This window comes from Pan troglodytes, chromosome 13 (genome assembly GCF_028858775.2).
Source record: "Pan troglodytes isolate AG18354 chromosome 13, NHGRI_mPanTro3-v2.0_pri, whole genome shotgun sequence".
Classification (NCBI taxonomy): Eukaryota; Metazoa; Chordata; class Mammalia; order Primates; family Hominidae; genus Pan; species Pan troglodytes.
The window spans coordinates 50,721,700-50,744,305 of record NC_072411.2 but is presented as its reverse complement, the minus strand read 5'-3'; the positions used below and the strand labels follow the sequence as shown (position 1 = coordinate 50,744,305).

Here is a 22,606-nt window from a genome sequence, read left to right as displayed (position 1 = left end):
TTATCATCACTCAACTACTGTTAGTAGGGAAAGTAAGAGTTTTTTTTTTTAAATGATAACTGTGCAGTAGTAAATACATAAAACATAACATCTTACTTAAGGGTTAGAATCTATAGACAGCCCTAAGGCCAGATGTACTGTTTGGCCAGTTCATATAAATCAGGTGCTATCAAGGAATTATTATTAATTTGGTTATAATGGTACTGTGGTTATGCTGGGAAAAAGACACAAGTCCTTTTCTTTGAAAGATAAACAATGAAATATTTATGGATGAAATAGTGTCTGGGATTTGTTTTAAAATATATTACCCCAAAAAGTGTGAGGAATAAATAAAATATGAAGCTGATGGTTTGCTGACAGATACACTGGGTTCCCTGTACTATTCATTCCTTTGCCTTAAAAATAAAAACACTCAAACAAAATTAGAAAAAAAAAAGAAAAAGAAAAAAGATACACATTAAAAATCCCTAATATCACCAGGACATAGCTGGGAGCCTATGGCCCAGGTTAGAAGTGTAAGGCTTTCCGTGGCCACAATATGCAAAGCTAATTTGCCTCCAACTCTGGGCTAAGTTATATCCCTGTTGTTGTTCCAGTTCCTGAAAGGGACAAAAGAACACCACTTACAAAGAAAGTTGGGAATATAGAGGAAGGATTCAGAGGCTAAATAAGTAAAAATGTTGAGTTCTTTATCAATTAGTTTGGGGACATGTCACTTGATACTCACTGTGACTCATCAAGAACAGGGATTCTCAAATCTGAGTATATACCTACAACGCATGTTTTTCCTTTTTCATCTTTTATTGTGTTGAAATACATATAGCATAAAAGTACCCTCAACTGTTTATAAGTGTGCAGTTCAGTGGTATTAAATACATTCATAATGTTGCATAATCACCACTATCTATCTCCCTAATGCTTTTCATCTTGTAAAACTGAAACTCTGTACCTATTAAATAATAACTCCCCATTTCTCCCTCTCCCCAGTCCCTAGCAACCACCATTCTACTGTCTGTCTCTATGATTCTGATTACTCTAAGTACCTCAGATAATGACTTATTTCACTTGGCCAATGTCTCAATGTTCATCCATATTGTAACCATGTGTCACTGCCTTCCTTTTTAAGGCTCAATAATATTCATTCTAAGTACACGCCACATTTTGCTTACCCATTCATCCAGTGATGAATACCTGTATTAATTCCATGTTTTAGCTTTTGTGAATAATGCTGCTATGAACATGGGTACACAAATATCTCTTTGAGACCTTCTTTTCATTTGTCTGAGTATATACACAGAAATGGAATTGCTGGACCACATGGTAAGTCTATCTTCAATTTTCTGAGGGACGATCATACTGTTTTCCACAGTGGCTATACCATTTTACATTCCCAACAGTCCAAAAGAGTTCCAATTCACCACATCCTTGCTAACACTTGTTATTTTCTGTTTTTGATAGTAGCCATTCTAAAGGGTATGAGGTGGTATAATGCATGTTTTTAAAACTGATTTTTTAATGGATTCAGTGGCTCATACCTGTAATCCCAACACTTTGGGGGTCCAAGGCAGGAGGACTGCTTGAGCCAAGGTGTTTGAGACCAGCATGGGCAATAAAGTGAGATCCTGTGTCTAAAAGCATTAAAATACAATTAGCCAGGCATAGTGGTGCACAGCTGTAGTCCCAGCTACTCAGGAGGTTGAGGTGGGAGAAGTGCTAGAGCCTGGGAGGTCAAAGCTGCAGTGAACCATGATCACACCACTGTACTCCAGCCCAAGCAACACAGTGAGACCCTGTCTCAAATACTACTACTAACAAAAGAACAAAAACCCTCATTTTTCAGGCCTCACTCCCAAAGAAAAGGATCCTGAAACGTTTTTTGTTTCCTTTAAAACAAAAAAAAACCAAACAGGTGATTCTGATACAATATAACTAAAAACAGGCTTTAAAAACTGACTTCACCATCCCAAGGAGTATCAAGGTGACTAAAGCTCCCCAGAACATACTTTTTTAAAAAAACTGCACTATAATCTAATAAACTGACAGAAATGGAAGAAAACATGTAGCTTAGGAAAAAATAGGACAGAAGCTTTCCTCTGAGTAAGGATTAATGGCTAATAATTAAAACTTAAGGATGCATTGAAGGTTCACAATTAACAGACTACCAAAAATACTCTAAAATGGACAAGAAAAAAAAAATACCAAACACATTTTATTCGTTTTGAGATAATGCATGGCTGCCTTAAGATGAACAAATAAAATCCTGTATTTTAAGTTCCTTAAAAACAGACTGTGTTTAACACATGTATCACCCATAGTGCTCTGCACCATTAAATGCTTAATATCAGGAAGTATGATACAGTGGGAAGACTTCAAGCAGTCAAAGGACTTAGGGCAGAGGTGTCCAATCTTTTGGCTTCCCTGTGCCACACTGGAAGAAGAAGAATTGTCTTGGGCCACCAATAAAATACACTAATGATAGCCTGATGAGCTTAAAGAAAAAATGGCAAAAAAAAAATATCATAGTGTTTTAAGAAAGTTTACGAATTTGTGTTGGACTGCATTCAAAGCTGTCCTGGGCCACAAATTAAACAAGCCTGACTTAGGGCTTCATCTCATTGCTTTCATTCAACAGGTGTGGTCCCTTATACAAGTCATTTAATGTCCTTGCCTCTTGTTACTAATTTCTGAAATCACAGTATTGAGTCATCTTCTATATAACAGTTCTCACTGCAGGAGACTAGGCTGGTTAAAAATCCACTTCTGTGTATATGCCCAAAAGAAACAAAACTGGAGAATTTGTTAGAAGTTCAGATTCCTGGTGCCCAATTCCAGAGATGCTCTTTCATTAGCCCTCAGAGCTGGGGAAGCCCTGCAGAACCTCTTAATTCTGGGTTTGAGAATCACAGCAGGGGTTACACTGAACAATTTCTAAGGTTTATACTGGCTTTGAAATTCCTCTAATCTATGAATATTTGTGAGGGAAAATGAAACAGAGAGAGAAAAAGGCAAATTTTCATCATCTCCTAATCCCCACAAAAAGCTATTTTTACATTAGGTAAATTTAACAACACAAGATTTTGATTTTCTGTTTTGTTGCTGAAATGACAAATAAAGCTTACCAAAACATAAAATCCTTTTACAGCTTTCAAGTTTCTAAAATGATAAGAAATCAGTTTACAAAAACAAGCCACCTGACTTCTGAAAAGATCAGTAACACTGAATAATCTCTAAGAAAAAAAAAAGAAGACAAATGACTAATGTCAAAAATGAAATAGCGCTCATCACTACTCATCCAACAGACATTAAAACAATAATAAAAGTATATTATGATAAGCACAGAACAACTATATGGCCATAAATTGACAACTTACATAAAATGGACAAAAACACAAACTACTAAAACTGACTAAAGAAGAAACAGAAAATCTATATAGATCTATAATAAGTAGAGTCAAATCAAAAAACCTCCCAAAAACCACCAGTCCCAGATGAGTTCACTGATAAATTCTACCAAACATTTAGGAAAGAAATTATATCAATCTCTCTCATCACTCCCAGAAAACAGAAGCAGAGATAACACTTCCTAACTCATTCTATGAGGTCAGCATCACCCCAATCCTAAAGCAGAAAAAGATATTACAAGAAAGGAAAATGACAGATGAATAGCTCTCATGAACATACATGCAAAAATTCTCAACAAAATATTATTATAGCAAGCTGAATCCAACATATAAAAATTATACACCAAGACCAAGTGGAATTTGTTCAGCATTCTAAATCAATTAATTTAATCCACTTCATCGACTAAAGAAGAAAAATCACATGAGCATATCAATAGATGTAGAAAAAGCATTTGACAAAATCTAACCCTCTTTCATGATAAAACTCTCAGCAAACTAAGAATAGAGGAGAATTTCTTCAACTTGATAAAGAACTTTTACAGAAAACCTACAGTTAATATCACAATTGTAAGAAACCAGAAGCTTTCCTACTAAGATCAAGAACAAGGCAAGGATGTTCCTTCTCACCACTTCTATGCAACATCATCCTGGAAGTCCTGGCTAATGCAATAAGACAAGAAAAGGAAATAAAAAGTATACAGATTAGGACGAAATGAAACTGTCTTTGCTTACAGATGACAAGACTGTCTATGTAGAAAATTCCAAAGAATTGACTAAAAATATCCTGGAACTAATTAGAGTATAGTAAGTCTGTAGCATACAAAGTTAATATACAAAAGTCAGTTGCTTTCCTACAGACCAAAAATGAACACTCGGTATTTGAAATTAAGGAACAACACCATTTACATTAGAACAACAACAAAAAAAGACACTTAAGTATCAATCTAACAAAACATGCAGAGGATCTATATGAGGAAAATCACAAAAGTCTGATGAAAGAAATAAAAAAATGCAGAGATATTCCATGTTCACGGACAGGAAGACACTATTATGTCAATTCTTCTCAAATGTGATATAGATTCAACAATGTCTCAGTAAAAATCCCAGTAAGTTATTTTGTTACAATGATGAATAGATTCTAGTTCATACAGAAAGACAAGAGCCCCCAAAGAGCCAATACAAGAGTAAAGAAGAAAAAAGGCAGAGGACTTAGGTTCAGAGCAACTGGTGCTAAAAAAAAAAAAAAAAAAAAAAAGTAAAAAGGGCAGAGGACTGACATTACTTGATTCCAAGACTTACTCTGAAGCTATTATAAACAAAACAGCAAGAATTTGACAAAAGAGTAAACAAGTAGATCAATGGAACAGAATAGAGCTCAGATATAGATCCATACAAATATAGTTTTTGACAAAAGATCTTTGACAAAGGAGCAAAGGCAATTCAATGCGGGGCAGGGGGGAGGGGGGAGTCTTTCCAACAACGAGTGCTAGAACGGTGACATCCCATATGAAAAAAAATGAATCTAGATATAGAACTTACACCCTTCACAAAAATTAACTCAAAATGGATCACAGATCTACATATAAAATGCAGTCTACAAAACTTTTAGAAAATAACACTGGAGAAAATCTCAGGGACCTTGGGTTTGATGATGAGCTTTTAGAAATAATACCAAACACATAATTCATGAAAGTAAAAAAAATTGTTAAGCTGGACTTCATTAAAATTAAAAACTTTCACTCTGTGAAAGACACTGTTAGTGAATGAAAAGACAAGGCACAGAGAGGAAGAAGATATGCAAAATACATATCTCTACAGGACATGTATCTAAAATATATAAAGAACACTTAAAACTCAACAATAAAACAAGCAATCCAATAAAGAAATGGGCAAAAGATCTGAACAGACACCACACTAAAGAAGATATATAAATAATGTCAATCAAACAAAAAGGTGATCAACATCTTATGTTATCAGGGAACGGCAAATTACAACAGTGACATACCATCTCGCACCTAGTAAAATGGCTAAAATCCAAAAACTGACCCAAAACCAAATGGTGATAAGGATGCAGGGCAATAGAAACTTTCATTCACTGTCAGTGGGAATGCAAAATGGTACAGCCACTTTGGAATGCCGTTTGGCAGCTTCTTATAAAACTAAACATGTTTACAGCAATTGCACTCCTAAGTATATACCCAACTGAGCTGAAAACTCACAGCCACACAAAAACCTACATACAAATGTTTAGAGCAGTTTTATTTATAGCTGTGAAACTGGAAGCAATCAAGATGTCTTTTAATAGGTGAATGGATAAACTGTGATATAGCCATATAATAAAACATTATTCAATGATAAAAAGAAATAAGCTATCAAGCAACAAAAAGACATGAGAGAATCTGAAAAGGCTATGTATTATATAATTCCAACTATTTGACATTCTGGGAAAGGCAAAACTAAAGAGACAACAAAAAGATCAGTGGTTGCCTGGGATTTGGAAGAATGTACCAGCGAAGTTCAGGGAGTTTTTAGAGTGATGAAACTATTCTGTAGGATACTGTAATCATGGATCCATGTTATGCATTTTTCAAAATCCATAAAACTGTACAATACAAAGAGCAAACTGTAACTATGAACTTTAATTAATAACATCATCAGCTGTAAGAAATGTACTGACTAATACAAGATACTAATAGTAGGAGAAAGTGTGTAGGGGTAGCACATGAAAATTTTGTTATTGGCTTTTTTGTAAATCTAAAATCGTGTTTTAAAATATAGTTTATTTGTTTTTTAAAAAGCCTAAAATCTTATTTTTCCTTGACATACAAATTCATATTTCACTAATTCAAATTACTAGTTTACTAATAATCTGGGTCTAAAACTTCTCGATAATTAAGGTAGAAACAAATAAAAACCTTCAGTACTGGCCCTCTTATAAGATCCCTGCTGACTACAGAAGGACATAAAACTAATTCCTTGTAATAATTTACAGCTTCCAAAGACTATTAAAATTATTTGATTACAATGGAAAAATGCTTACTCTATGACAGTCAGTGAAAAAGCGAAAGCCACAAACACATACACACATACACAGAGTATAATGCTTTTTTTTAAAAAAAAAAAAAAAAAGCGAAGAAAATACACTTTTATCTGGGTTAATTATCTTGGAGAGACAGAATTATTATTTTTTTCCGCAATTAACATTTTACTTTTCATTATAATCAGAACATGAAAATCAGCTTCTCAAAAAAAAAAAAAAAGCTTACTTTCTTAGTTTCTATCAGAGAAAGAGGAGATTTTTTTTTTTTTTTTTTTTTTTTTTTTTTGAGATGGAGTCTCGCTGTCACCCAGGCTGGAGTGCAATGGCACGATCTCGGCTCACTGAAACCTCCACCTCCCAGGTTCAAGCAATTCTTCTGCCTCAGCCTCCGGAGTAGCTGGGATTACAGGCGTGCACCACCACACGGGGCTAATTTTTGTATTTTTAGTAGAGATAGGGTTTCACCATCTTGGCCAGGCTGGTCTTGAACTCCTGACCTCGTGATCCACCCGCCTCAGCCTCCCGAAGTGCTGGGATTACAGGCACGAGCCACTGCGCCCAGCCAAAACAGAAGATTCTTAAGCCAGTAATAAGAAAACTTTTTCAAACAAGGTCCAATTTTAGAGGGGGCGGTGGGGCGGTGAGGTGGCTTTACTGAACTCCATGGAGGGAAGATTGCGTATTTACTACAACTTCAGTTTCTTAATAAGAACAATGTTAGTGAGAAACAATTCTTTTAATACTAAATCATCTCATTTAAAAAGCAACATCATCATCATAGAGGCTGCCTTTTCATTCTCTCATTCTTTACATCACTTGTTATCTACTTTAGCCTCCTCTAAAACCATGAAAGGTACAGTAACCTTTTTTTTTTGTTTGTTAACATATAGAGAAAATAAAGCCCACTTGACTGAGGTCCTACGTGGTCCAATTTCATTGAAAGCAAATCTTATTTTTTGTCAGGCACAGTGCTTAGTTGGAGGCTTAGAAATCAATAACTGCCACACACTCTTTCCCAATTTGGGCCTCTCTTTATTCAAATTGTGGAATTATTTTCAAAGATAGGTTGGACTTGCAGCAAACCAGTATACCCAAAGGCACTAGAATGGGTTCTCTAGCTCTGCTGAGTTAATCCCTAAAACCCAAAGGTCCTGGCTGACCCTTTTATTTTGTGTTCTTCTAGTGTATGCGTGCACACATGCATGAGTGTGTTTGAATGGAAGCACTTAAGGATCAGCTTGTATTGCTGCCCTAGTGGTTCTCCCTCTAATGTCTTTGATTTATAAAACTCAAAAGGCTCTTTTAAAAGTTGAATCTTAGGCTTTCCCAAAAGCTAAAATTCACTCCCTTTCAATAGAGCTCCTCACTACTCTAGGTAATACGGTAAAATATGAAGTGTGTGCTTGTATTACTCTCATGGTTCCCTTTTCTTCAAGTTTCTCCCTTTGGCACCTCTTCTCTGACCCATTCATAGTGCTCTTCCATTCATTAATCTTCTGCCAGGCCAAATGAGAACAGTGCGTCATCACAGTTATATACATCTGCCTTTTCTATCAGCAAGCAACCTGCCTCTACCCTGCAATTTTTCCATTGAAAAAAAAAAAAAAAAGAATCCATTATTGATTCTATTACCAACCCCCTTTGAATGGTAATGAATTTCTATGTTTAAAGTGTAGAAATATTTGCAACTTGTAATGATGAACCATGACTAAGAGGCAGTATAAAACAGTTAAACAGGCACACTCTGGAGCCAGATGGCCTGGATTAGAATTCTGACTCTTCTACTTGCTAGCTGCATCACCCTGGGCTCTTTAATCTTAGGTTTAAAATGGGAGAAATACATTATCTGTCCAGTAGGCTCCTTTGAGCAATAATTGGCTTAGGATACAAAAAATGTATGCAAACCATAACAGGATGTAAATACAGAGGTCAGTAAATGTTATTTTACTATCTTTTACCCATAACTGTGGAAGGAAAAGTTTAGACTTCTTTAAAATTTTCAAGAAATAAACACATGAGAAAATATTTTTGTAGGTAGACAGCCCATGGAATTATGTTACTGAGTAAGATGAGAAGGCAAATTTCCTTTAGTCTCTTAAGGTAGGGGAAACAAGATGCTGTAAGGTACTCTCAGGGGAGTGTGGCATCATTGGAGAATCATTTATGGAGATATTAGTTGCTAGGTGAATATGCTGAAGGCCTATCTTTGGTAACTCCTCCTAACACAATCAGTTCTGCTGAGTTACCTCAGGGTATCTTCTTTGGGAGGCCCCACAGGAGGGTTCAAAATGCTTGAAGGCCAAGAATCATGCACCCTTTATGACCAATACTGCTTTTATATTTTGTAATCACATCATGGCTAAAATATGTGCCACTATACATCAAATTTACCTTATTATAGTGTCTTTATTCTCTCCCTGATTTCTTTAACCATGGTCTTTAATTTATTGCATTGTATTTTACTCTAAGTCACTGCAAATGCCTTTTTCTTTTTCTTTTTTGAAAAGTGGACATAAATAAATGCACATAGCCTGAAGGGGCGTTCTCCTTTAAACTCAGGCTTCTCTTTCATTTATCTCAGACTACCCAATGATTAGTTTGCTTTTCACACAATGTCTGGCATTACCTTTTTTTTCTCCTGTAGTGACAAGGTCTCACTGTGTTGTCCAAGCTAGTTTCCAACTTCTGGACTCAAGTGATCCTCCCACACTGGCCTCCCAAAGTGCTGGGATAACAGGTGTGAGCCACTGTGCCTGGCCTCCTTTCATATCTATTATCTTCTAGGTTTGGAGGCTTCTCCTCCTTCCTGGATTAGCACCTACCCAGATACAACTCTACCATTTCAGCCCATGTCCACACACACAGCTTTGCCCAAGAATAGGACACGGTTGCAGCTAGTGCACAATCTGAGGAGAGAGGAATATACTTAGAGCTAGCTGATCTGAATGTGGGTTGCCCTCAGGGGCTGGCCTTATTCCCTGTCCCTTCTAATCACCTGATATTGAGATCCAGCTTCACCTGTAATGTGTTCTCCACAAATCTGACAAAATCTGCTTCTGTACCCATGGCATTGTTTTACCAGTCTTTATTTATTTGAATATGTGATGTCCTTTCACAGAATTTATGTCCAATTTCTTAATACACATCCAATAGTATTTTTTTTACAAGAAAATGATGTTCCTGGAATGCATCCTTTTTACCAATAAGTCTTACTGTATAAACAAAACAATGTTCTTCATTTGTTCTGAATCCTTCCCAACTCTTTCCAATCAAAATATGTTTGCCCTGAAAGAACAGGTCAATTATCATTTTTTGCATAATGCAGAGAATATCAAAAGACATTTCCAAGGATAATGAGACTGAAGTTGGATGTTAGGCCAGCATCTATTTTAACCATGCTGAAAAACCTAGTGGTATACACAGGTGCACTTTATGATGGTAAGTTTAACTTTTTCTCTTTTCCAATGTAGACTTGACAACAGTCAACTTTATCAGTCTGAGAAGGAGGCAGCTTCAAGTTGTACAGAAGTGTACAGCAGTGTCCACACACAGGCATTTTGCCAGGGCTTAAAATCTTGGAAGCAGACACAAACGGTACATTTCAATTCCCTTTGAGTGCATTCCTCTCCCTGCCTGACAGATGACAAGTTATTACTCCACCTATCCTTTCTCCTGAACTCTTCTTTCAGTCAAGACTGTCTACTGTTCTATGTTTGTAAGACTAAGGGAATGAGATGGGGGAAGTAAACTTTCATTTCAAAATAAGAAAAGAGAGTCCTGCTACCAATAACTATTTAACTGAGTTCAAAACTGGATACAAATTAACTTCAGAATACTTAAGAAACAATGTCAGGCTGGTGCGATGGCTCACGCCTGTAATCCCAACACTTTAGGAGGTCAAGGTGGGCGGATCACGGATCATGAGGCCAGGAGTCCAAGATAAGCCTGGCCAACAGAGTGAAACCCTGTCTCTACTAAAAATACAAAAATTAGCCGGGCGTGGTGGCACGCACCCGTGATCCCAGCTACTCTGGAGGCTGAGGCAGAGGAATTGCTTAAACCTGGTGGGGCGGTGAGGAAGGTTGTGGTGAGCAGATATTGCACCACTGCACTCCAGCCTGGGCAACAGAGCAAGACTCCGTCACCGGGGTTTGGGCAGGGGGAGGAGAATGTTAAGTTCCTTCGTGTTCTACAATTCCAAGATATTTAGTATCAACTGTAAAATGTTATCATATTAAATAAAACAGGTAATAGGAGATCAAATAAAGATACTATTGAAATGTAAACAAAGTTGTTTCCTTAAAGAGAAAAGTTTGGGTACTGAATTTAATAAAATTATTGAACTCCAAGAAGAATGAAAATTATAACATTTGGGTTAAGGAACCCAAAGTAAATGTAACTTAATGAAAGTAGGTAGTGTTTTTTTCTGCATGTGGCACACAACTGAAGAGTTTTACTATCTTAGGTCATCAAAGACTTTGTGCCTTCAAGATGCTTCCCACCTGGTAAAGACAGCTCGATGTGTTATGATTCAATAAGTTCTGCATAAAGCTGATAAGGGTGACTATGAAGAACTGCTACTGAAAGGGATCGGAAGGAACAAGAATGTTTGTCTCACTTTCATAACAGATTGGAGTCCACTCCCAACTCCTTCTTGGCACTTTTTGGGCTAAATTAACAGTTGGTGAATAACAGAACTCACCTTTTAATTTCTAACACAGCGGGTTGCTCAATTTCACTGTATGCACTAATAATTTTAGCCTTATATTTGATTCTGTGTACAATTTTTAGTCCAACAAATACTGATGGCTCGAAAATGCCATGGAGTATATGCTTTTAATTTCATTAATTCTTTCACTCATTTATTTATTCAGCTAATATTTAACTGCACACCTAACCACATGCTATAAGTACTGTACTAGGCAATGAAATTCAAAGAAAAAGAAGTCCCTTCTCTCAATAAACTCTGCCCAACAGAGGGCAAACAATCACAACTGAAGGTGGTCAGTGCCACAACGAAAGTACGCACTGGACACAGGAGGGGTGGGGCAAACAGTACCAAGAACAATGCTGAGAGACGTCAGAAAAAGGCTCCTAAAGGTAATCCTGGAGGCAAGTTGTATTTTAACAAGTTGAGAAGTAAAAGGCTATGTGAAGACATAACAAAATAAGGCATAACTCAAAGAGCTACAAAGATCTCATTATTAATGTAGCTTGAAGCATGATGGGTTAAAGAAATTAGGAAGGAAAAGTGTATTGAGACTACACTCTGGGACTGTACTAGGTAATAAAAATTCTAAAGTACCATAAGATGGAGCCCCTGATCGCGAGGAGGTTACAGTGTAGAGGAAGAAAAAGACCCTCAAACAGTTCATTTCAATAAGGTTGGTGTCATAGTGGAAGAACACATAGGGAAACACGGCTAGACAGGCACAAAGGAGTGCCTTATACATCACACAAAGATGTTAAAAATTTTATCCTATAGTCAACAGACAGTCACTGAAAATTCTGAAATGGATAGTAATTACAACAGTGGCAGTGGATGATGGATTGGAAGGTATAAAGAATAGGGCAAGAAGGAGGCTTCTGCCAAAGCCCAGGCAAGTATGTGATGAACCTGAACAAGGCCACCCTACTGTGGCAACTTTACAATGTTTTTTTCTAGCCAAGTGAATGGGGATTCTCTCTAATCTATCATTAAAAGAAGAAAAGGAAAAATCCAGAGTGAAATTTTCTGAAACTCCTTAAAGGCTTAGCAAAAAGTTACATTAAAAAAAATTTTTTTAACCTTCCTTGGAAAAAATCAGTAATGAGTTTAAAATTTAGTACAGATAATCTTAAGTCCAATAAGCAAATTGTGAAATATCAAACTGATGGAAAGTGGTATATGCATTTTAAATGACTACATATAAAAATCTGAGAAACTTAAAATACGACTAGAAAGGCAGAATAAATATCATATGTGCAGTAAGATACTGTATAGTATGCAGTATACGCTGACAAGCTAAAAGAAAAAATGAAAGGTAAAATAATTTCTATTACTTTTATTGTTTTTTACAGTAATAGAATAAAATGAAATGAAAAAAACCAACACAAGAATAACGTTTATTGTATTCGATGGGCCTGACCCACATGAGTTACACCCGATTTTTAGTTCTTGGTTTCCTAGAATGGTTTTTACAAATGGTCTTCCTGCCTAACTGCAATATTATCAAAATACAAAATAATTGATACTTTGGCTTAAGAGAGATCCTTAAAATTTCTATTATGAATAGTTATCTCCTTCCTGACTGATAGAAGGTAAAGGCAAATTCAAAAAGCTAATAGGACTCAAAGTCAAAGAACACAGGAGAAAAAAATATACATAAATAATTTTCGCATGTGTGTTTCTCTAGACTATTTCAGAGAAAAGAAATCTGTGGAAAATGGCTGTACCACCAAAAGACTTTTTAAAGCCATTTTAAAACAATTCAGTCGACAAACACATCATTTATTGAGCATCTATAAACCAAGCACTTTACTCTGAAGACACAAAAGAAAATAAAATATATAGTTCCTGCCCTCAAGGAGCTCACAGTCTAAAAGGAGAGAAAGAATGGTTACAAATAATTGCAATAAAGTATGGTGAGTCCTCTAACAGAAGTATGTAAAAGATACTACGATAAGCAAAGAAGACAGGTAGAGTGAGAAAAGTCAAGGTGGCTTTCATAAGGGAGTTAAGTCTTTAATGAGCTATAGGAAGGGAAAGAAGACTTCAACAGCACATGCAAGGAAATGTTAAATATGAAAGAAGGTGAATGGGGGTAATTTTCATAGTCCCTATGGTACACAGAGTGAAGGGAAGAGCAAAAATAAATGAGGTTAAAGGAGAAAGCAGGGAACAAATTACAAAGAACCTAATATTCATACTAGAGAATATGACTATTATTGAATTCTATCAAATCTAAACTGCCATCAATTACAAGACACAACATTACTATATATACCATAAGAAAGAAAAAAGCTTTATGCTTGGGTGTTAATATTAGTATAGAATACTACTGAATAAAGATACATTACCAAAGGGCTATGCCCTCAGTGTAAGATTAAAGAAATAAATTAGCCATGCAGAAAGGGAAAGCAAAGAATTTTGTATTTCTCAACTTGCCCTTAGGTAGAAAGGAGAAGCAAAAAATCTTCCTGAGAACTGAACCTTGAGCAGATCTGCAGCCTAAATTAAAGCTAATACTGTGGTCCAAAAACAAATGAACAAAACAAACAAGCAAAAACTTTAACGTGGTCTCCGGTTGGTAGTGTCCCCAAATGCCTGGCAGAAACAAATGAAAATTCTCTTTAGAAGAACAAGACTTCAATCCTGAACAACAGCAATTTAAGATGCAATTTCACTGCAAAGATGAAAACAGTGCATCTCAGAATCAATGAAAAGCAGTCAATCTTACAGTCAGTCTTAAAGCTGGTGATGTTTCAGCATTACACAGGGAACTCTTTAAAAATACAAATCACCAGACTTCACACCCAGAGATTCTCATACAGGTAGGTTGTCAGACAGGTGGATACTTCAGCTAGGCCGGATGTTGAGCCTTGGAATCTCTATTTTAACAAGCTATCCAACATTTCTTTTTTACACACCTGACAAGATAACAAGACACTAGCATCTGTCTGTGGAATCAGCTGAAAAATCCTACTCTAGAAGTTCTTTGTGGAGAGAAGCTAGATTAGAAGAGTATAGGGACAGTAGATACAGGACAGTAAATATAACAGGAGATTGTTAAAAGTCTTCACGCTAGAGGTGGTGATCATTTAAATACTAACAGTGGGAGAAAAGTAAGAGTATTAAGGAGGCAGAACTACATAGAATTCTTTAATAAAAACTATATGAAAGTAAAGGCATTAGATTTGATTCTGAAAAATTTCAGAAGACTACTCCTGGGCATTAGGGCCACTGGACCTTTAAAAGTAAATCTCAGGTGGGCGCCGTAGCTCACACCTGTAATCCCAGCACTCTGGGAGGCCGAGGTGGGCAGATCAACTGAGGTCAGGAGTTTGAGACCAGCCTGGCCAACAAGACGAAATCCCATCTCTACTAATAATACAAACATCAGCTGGGTGTGGTGGCACACGCCTGTAATCCCAACTACTGAGGAGGCTGAAGCAGGAGAATCACTTAAACCCAGATGGCAGAGGTTGCAGTGAGCCAAGATCATGCCACTGCACTCCAGCCTGGGTAACAGAGAGACTCTGTCTCAAAGAAAAAAAAAAAAGGAAATCTCATTTGGGTATAGTAATCCACCACCTTTTAGCTATGTAATAAAGTATAAGTGCTATATAAAATCCTATACTACATAAATATCAAATGTTCCAAATGTTACTTAAAACTCAAAATGATTTCCAAATTCAGATGTAAGCACAGAGGGATTTTATTCTTTAATGTTTAACATATCTATTAATCAGTGTGTATGAATTAAAAAATTAGAATTTCTTTAGGCAAAAGAAAAGATTTCCACTGGTTGATAAATTTAAAGTACAAACAGAAAACAATGAATTAACAAACTTACGCTGAATATGAATGAACTGTTTTGGCTGTTTAAACTCTCCTTTGTACAAGCGATTGTAATAGTTGACGTTGCTCTCTGCCTCAGGAACAGGAATGACCATGCTCTCTTTTTTTTCTCTAAACACTTGCTGTGCTGAAATTGCTCGCTGTAAATGATGTTCCTGGAAAATGTAAAGTAGGCAACATAAGTTGTTTAAGTAATATTAATCAATGCACAATTTTATATAAAAGTTACTTTGTTTAATAATCACGAAGTGCTTTAAGAATCAATTATAAATAGTTCCTTTGCCAAAGACCTACAGTTACATTGTCATCACTCTCTCTTAATACTCGTGGCTCATACTGATAACACCTTAGATTATTACAATTTTTGTAAGTAGAATTTTTTTAAACAAAATTAAATATATACTCAGAAACTAGAATATAAAATTTCAATTACAAAAAATTAATCTGTTTGCTAGATTAATTGAGGTGTTTGTCACCACTACCAGATGAAAGAAAAATTCCAAATTACAGGAAATAAATTTGTATCACAGATTTTAAGTATCTTCTGCATTTATTACTTCAAACTTTAACAGTACAAAATTCTGAATATTTCAAAGAAAGATAAAATTATGTACAACAAGTTTTATTACTACCAGGGCAGAAAATATTTTTAAATAAAGGTTAAATGAACAGTTCCTATAACATATATCCAGTTTCTAATCACTTCATTACTTCCACAACTTACTGAAATAGCCTCCTAAATAGAATTTTCCCTCCTTCCTCCCTTCCCCCACAATGGCCCATTCCCAATAAAACAGTTTTACCTTTTGGAAGGTAAATCGTGTCATGCCACCCACCCCATAAAGGATTTCTGATCTCCATCCTATTCAGAGTAAAGGTTAAAAATCACTCAATGGCTGGGTGGTGGCTCATGCCTGTAATCCCAGCACTTTGGGAGGCCAAGATGGGTGGATCAAAAGGTCAGGAGATCGAAACCATCCTGGCTAATACAGTGAAACCCCGACTCTACTAAAAATACAAAAAAAATTAGCCGGGCGTAGTGGCGGGCGCCTGTAGTCCCAGCTACTCAGGAGGCTGAGGCAGGAGAATGGCGTGAACCCAGGAGGCAGAGGTTGCAGTGAGCCGAGATCACGCCACTGGACTCCAGCCTGGGCAACACAGCGAGACTCCGTCTCAAAAAAAAAAAAAAATTTCACTCAATGACCTACAAGACTCTGCATCTCTCTTATCTCATTTCCAACCTCTCTCCTCTCCAATCTTTAATTCTAGCCACACTGATGTTGCTGTTTCTATATATCCAAACAGTCTGCTTTCAAAATTGCTTCCAGTCTTATCTTAGCAGAGAGGCCTTCCGTGACTTTTTTTTCTAATCTAAAAGAGTACTCCTCCTCTAGCATTCCTTCCCTGTTTTACTCTCCTCGATACCTTTCCTGTTTTACTTTCCTCCATACCACTTTGCAACATCATAGTAAAGATCTCATTTGTTTACTGCCCCTCTCCCCCTAGCATAAAGTAAGTTCCAAGAAGGCAATGATTTTTGCTTGTTTTGTTAATTTCTTATCCCTAATGCCTAGTACAATGGCCAAAATATAGAAGCTGCTTAACATACATTAACTGAATGAATAAATGAAATCTTTACTGGATTCCTACTACATGTCAGGCTATGCAAAATGCATATAAAGAAACTGAGGCATAAGGATGTTTTGTAAGTTGTTGAGGTCAAACAGTTCTAAGTAACAAAACAGAAACACAATTCAGGATATACATATATATGCAAAGCCAAAATTCTTTTTTTAAAAAATTTTATTATTATTATACTTTAAGTTTTAGGGTACATGTGTACAACGTGCAGGTTTGTTACATATGTATACATGTGCCATGCTGGTGTGCTGCACCCATTAACTCATCATTTAGCATTAGGTATATCTCCTAATGCTATCCGTCCCCCCTCCCCCCATCCCACAACAGGCCCCGGTGTGTGTGATGTTCCCCTTCCTGTGTGTCCATGTGTTCTCACTGTTCAATTCCCACCTATGAGTGAGCACATGCGGTGTTTGATTTTTTGCCTTTGCAATAGTTTGCTGAGAATGATGGTTTCCAGCTTCATCCATGTCCCTACAAAGGACATGAGCTCATCATTTTTTATGGCTGCATAATATTCCATGGTGTATATGTGCCACATTTTCTTAATCCAGTCTATCATTGTTGGACATTTGGGTTGGTTCCAAGTCTTGCAAAGCCAAAATTCTTAATCCTAAGATATTACACCATTTTTTTGGAAATTAGAAGGTCTTAATTTCATTCAAGCCTTTAGGGTATGTGAAATGTTATTATACAAAAGGAATTAGTGCAGTGATCCAAAAAGAAAAGTTTCGTTCAGCAAGACATAAATAAAATTAAACTGAAGGTCCATTCTATGCAAAATACACAGTAGATTAGTTTGATTGTAATTAGTACTTTAAAAGGAAGGTAAGATGATAGAGGGGGATAGATACCAAATAATAAGAAAATAATTAATTTCATGATCTTCTGCCAGTAATTACCGTTAAAGAAAGCAGAGAGACAGAGACATAAAACAAATGGGAAAGAAAAGAAATACAATATGAGGAAGTGGGCAAACAAGCTTCTATGCCATAGACAAGTGAACAGTAAGCCAGGGCAGCTATTGGGACTCCCACAAGCAGCATCGTTTTGTCAGATCCAATCAAGTCATACCTGCTTTTCCCCAAATAATCATCTATACTACATCATAGTTAGCATCTCTTTGGCATCTGTCAGAATAAGTTAAATCAAGAAAACATATTTAAGAAAAATGCCATGAAATTTGGCTAAGGAACAGAAGTCTAGGAATAGCTAAGTAAACTTAAAAAGCAGCAGAAAATGTGGCATGAGAACGGAGACCTGCCTACTAGAAATCACAAAATATTATAAAGCCACATTTTCTGCTCCTTTTTAAGCTCACTAAGTGCCACTCTAGTGAACATACAAATAATAACGAAGCAAAACAGCCTTATTGCTGAGACAGAGAAAGTTTCAGTGGTCTGGTCAGTGGTCAATGTCAAACCAGCCACAACATTCCCGTAAGCCAAAGCCTAATCCAGGGCAAGGCATTTCAATTCTATGAAGGCTGAGAGAGGTGAAAAAGCTACAGGAAAAAAGTTAGAAGATGGCAGAGATTGGCTCATGAGGTTGAAGGCAAAAATCCATCTCCATAACATAAAAGCGCAAGGTGAGGCAACAAGTGCTGATGCAGAAACATCACAAGTGATCCAGAAGATCTAGTTAAGATCACTGATGAAGGTAGCTACACTGAATAATAGATTTTCAATGTAGATGAAATAGCCTTCTACTGGTAGAAGATGCCATCTAGGACTTTTATAGCTAGAGAGGAAAAGTCAATGCCTGGTTTCAAAGCTTCAAAGAACAGACTGACTCTCTTGTTAGGGGCTAATCAGCTGGTAATGTTAATTGTAGTCAATGCTCATTTACCATTCCAAAAATCCTAAGGCCCTCAAGAATATGCTAAATCTACTCTGCCTGTGCTCTACAGGTTTAATAAATATTCTAAGCTAACTGCTGAGGGCTACTGCTCAGGGAAAAAAAAATTATTTTAAAATACAACTACCCAACAATGCATATGGTCACCCAAGAAGTCTGATGGCGATGAACAAGGAGATTAATGCTATTTTCATGCCTGCTAAGACAACATTCATTCTGCAGTCCATGGATTAAAAGTAATTTTGACTTTCAAGTTTTTATTTAAGAAATCCATTTTGTAAGGCAATAGCTGCCATAAATTCCTCTGATGGATCTGAGCAAAGTAAACTGAAAACCTTCTGAAAAGGATTCACTATTGTAGATGTCATTAAGAACATTCATGATTCATAGAAAGAGGTCAAAATGCCCACATTAACAGGAGTTTGAAAGAAGGGAATTCTAATCCTCATGGATGACTTTGAGGAGTTCAAGACTTCAGTAAAGGAAGTAACTGAAGATGTAGTGGAAATGGCAAGAAAACTACAACTAGAAGTGGAGCCTGTTCAGAATATTATGTGACCAAATTGTGGCAATTTCATAAAACTTGAACAGATGAGGAGTTGTTTCTTATGGATGAGCAAGGAAGTGGTTTCTTGAGATGGAATTTACTGCAGGTGAAGATGTTGTGAACATTGCTGAACTGACAACAAAGGATTCGGAACATTATACGAAGTTGATAAGCAGGAGCAGGGTTTGAGAATGCAATTTTGAAAAAAGTTCTACTGTGAGTAAAATGTTATCAAACAGCATCACATGCTACAACAAATTCTTTCATGAAAGAGTCAACTGATGCAGCAAACTTCACTATTGTCTTATTATAAGAAACTTCCACAGCCACCTAACTTTTAGCAAACATTACCCTGATCAGTCTAGCCATTAACATCAAGGCAAGACCCTCCAACAGTAAAAAGACTGTGAATAACCGAAAGCTCAGATGACTGTTAGCAACCATTTTTTAGCAATAGGGCATTTTAAAATTAAGGAATGTATATATTTTAGACACAGTGCTAGTGCATACGTAATAGACCACAGTATAGTATAAGCATAACTTTTATTTTTTTATTTTTATTTTTTGAGATGGAATCTCGCTCTGTCGTCCAGGCTGGAGTGCCGTGGCGCAATCTCGGCTCACTGCAGGCTCTGCCCCCCGAAGCGGAGCTCACGCCATTCTCCTGCCTTAGCCTCCTGAGTAGCTGGGACTACAGGCTCCCGCCACCACACCTGGCTAATTTTTTTGTATTTTTAGTAGAGACGGTGTTTCACCATGTTAGCCAGGATGGTCTCGATCTCCTGACCTCGTGATCTACCCACCTCAGCCTCCCAAAGTGCTGGGATTACAGGCGTGAGCCACCGTGCCCAGCCAGCATAACTTTTATATGCACTGTGAAACCAAAATATTCATGTAACTTGCTTTATTTAGCGTTACTCGCTTTATTGTGGTGGCTTGGAACCAAACCTACAATATCTGTATATATCTAAACATGCTAAATAAAACCATAGACAGAAGAAAGCAAAGGGAAATATCTTTCTGCTATAAGAGCAGATAACTTCTTAAAATTTCAGAAGTACGAACAATAAAGCAAAAAAAACTCAACGAAATCTATTATATTAAAATTAAAAATTTTTGTTCAATAAAGGACACCACGGACAAAGTTAATAAATTTATGACAAAATAGTATGTTATTTTAAATGTCTAAAACCTATAAATGATTACTATCAAGAATATATAAGAAACTCCTGCAAATTAACAGGAAAAGTAACCCTAAAGGAAAAATGGGTAAAAGATATAAATAGGCAATTTACAGAAGAGAAAACCCAAAAGGCTAACAAGTATGTGAAGAGATGTGCAAATTCATTAGTAATCAGAAAAACACAAGTTTAAAAAATTTTATGAGACGATTTATACTGATTAGGCTGGCAAAAATAAAAAACTAAAATAATGCCAAGTGTTGGCAAGGATATGATACAAATTCCGGCATGTATGACTATGGAAGCACAGACTTCCTACCATTCCAGAGAGCAATGTGATTAATTACTCAAACTGAATCTGCATAATCTGTGAACTAGCAACTCCTGTCTTGACTGTATAACCCAAAGAAAACCTCACACAGGTATGTAAGTAGGCATAGGGGTTCACTGAAATGGTATCTGCTGTAGAGGAAAGTTTGAGGCAACGTGGGTATCTATGAGTGGGACAGTAGGTAAGTCAAATGTGGTAGATGCTCATCATGAATATTACAAAACAGTTGGTATCAACGGTCCAGATGCATATACAATGTGATGCATCTTAGAAGCACTGTTACGTGTAGAAGAATCAAGCTGGATCCTCAGCTTTCACCTTATACAAAAATCAACTGACCTGAAACCATAAAAATTCTAGAACATAACATCGGAAAAACTCTTCTACACATTGGCTTAGGCAACGAGTTCATGACCAAGAACCCAAACGCAAATGCAACAAAGATAAATAGATGGGACCTAATTAAACTAAAGATTCTGCACAGCAAAAGAAATAATCAGCAGGGCAAAGAGACAACCCACAGAGTGGGAGAAAATATTTGCAAACTATGCATCTAACAAAGGACTAATATTCAGAATCTACAAGGAACTCAAACAAATCAGCAAGAAAAAAAACAATCCCATCAAAAAGTGGGCAAAGGACATGAATGGACAATTCTCAAAAGAAGATACATAAATGGCCAACAATGAAAAAATGCTCAACATCACTAATCGTCAGTGAAATGCAAATCAAAACTGCAATGAGATACCACCTTATTCCTGCAAGAATGGCCATAATTTAAAAATTAAAAAGTAATGATGTTGGTGTGGATGTGGTAAAAAGGAACACTTTTACACTGCTGGTGGGAATGTAAACTAGTACAACCTCTATGGAAAAACAGTATGGAGATTCCTTAAAGAACTAAAAGTAGATTTGATCCAGTAATCCCACTACCGGGTAACTACCCAAAGGAAAAGAAGTCATCATATGAAAAAGACACTTGCATGCGTTTACAGCAGTACAATTTGCAATTGCAAAAATATGAAACCAGCCTAAATGCTCATCAACTAAGGAGTGAATGTGGTGTATATATACCATGGAATACTACTCAGGCATAAAAAGGAATGAAATAATGGCATTTGCAGCAACCTGGATGGAGTTGAAGACCACTATTCTAAATGAAGTAACTTGGGAATGGAAAACCAAACATCACGTTATTATTTATAAGTGGGAGCTAAGCTATGAGGATGCAAAGGCATAAGAATGATATAATGGGCCAGGTGTGGTGGCTCACAGCTGTAATCCCAGCATTTTGGGAGGCCGAGGTGGGTGGATCACGACATCAGGAGATCGAGACAATCCTGGCTAACATGGTGAAACCCTGTCTCTACTAAAATTACAAAAATTAGCCGGCAGTGGTGGTGCATGACTGTAGTCCCAGCTACTTGGGAGGCTGAGGCAGGAGAATTGCTTGAACCCGGGAGGTGGAGGTTGCAGTGAGCCGAGATCATGCCACTGCACTCCAGCCTGGGCAACACGGCAAGACTCCATCTCAAAAAAAAAAAAATGATATAATGGACTTTGGAGACTCGGCAGGAAGGATGAGAGGGGATTAAGGGATAAAAGACTAGACACTGGGTACAGTGTGCACTGCTCAGGTGATGGGTGCACCAAAATCTCAGAAATCACTACTAAAGGACTTTTCCAAGCAAGTAAACACCACCTGTTTCCCCAAAGCTATTGAAATTAAAAAAAAAAATTTTTAAGATCCTTGTGATATATTTTGTGAATAAGGAAAAAAAAAACCAGTGTTAATTCAGAAAACTTGTAAGAAATAGAATCAGATATAACATGTGATTTCTATAAATTAAAAGCAAATGTACATAAAACAGTATGGATTTTGCCACAAGAGACACATTAAATATATTAGTTGGTTGCCTGAGAGGGTAGAGAAAAGAATGGGAGTAGCAAAGAGAGAGAGAACAGAATAAATAAAGGAAACCAGAGAGGAGTCTTGCAATACCCTTTCAAATTCAGGCCGTACTGGACTGCAGTGTCAGAGACAAAAC

At 36.7% G+C, this 22,606-nt stretch overlaps 1 protein-coding gene across 3 annotated transcripts in view; it reads right to left on the bottom strand.

Moving 5' to 3' along the window:
• EPC2 (enhancer of polycomb homolog 2) overlaps positions 1-22,606 on the bottom strand; it is a 144,555-nt gene that overhangs the window by 83,850 nt on the left and 38,099 nt on the right. For 2 of the 3 annotated variants that reach the window (XM_016949790.3, XM_016949791.3), the window contains exon 2: positions 14,997-15,156. In XM_016949790.3, coding sequence (XP_016805279.1) covers positions 14,997-15,156 — 160 coding nt within the window. Of the gene's footprint in view, positions 1-14,996; positions 15,157-22,606 lie in introns of those variants that run through there. The other variant, XM_063790497.1, reaches the window with a different exon arrangement.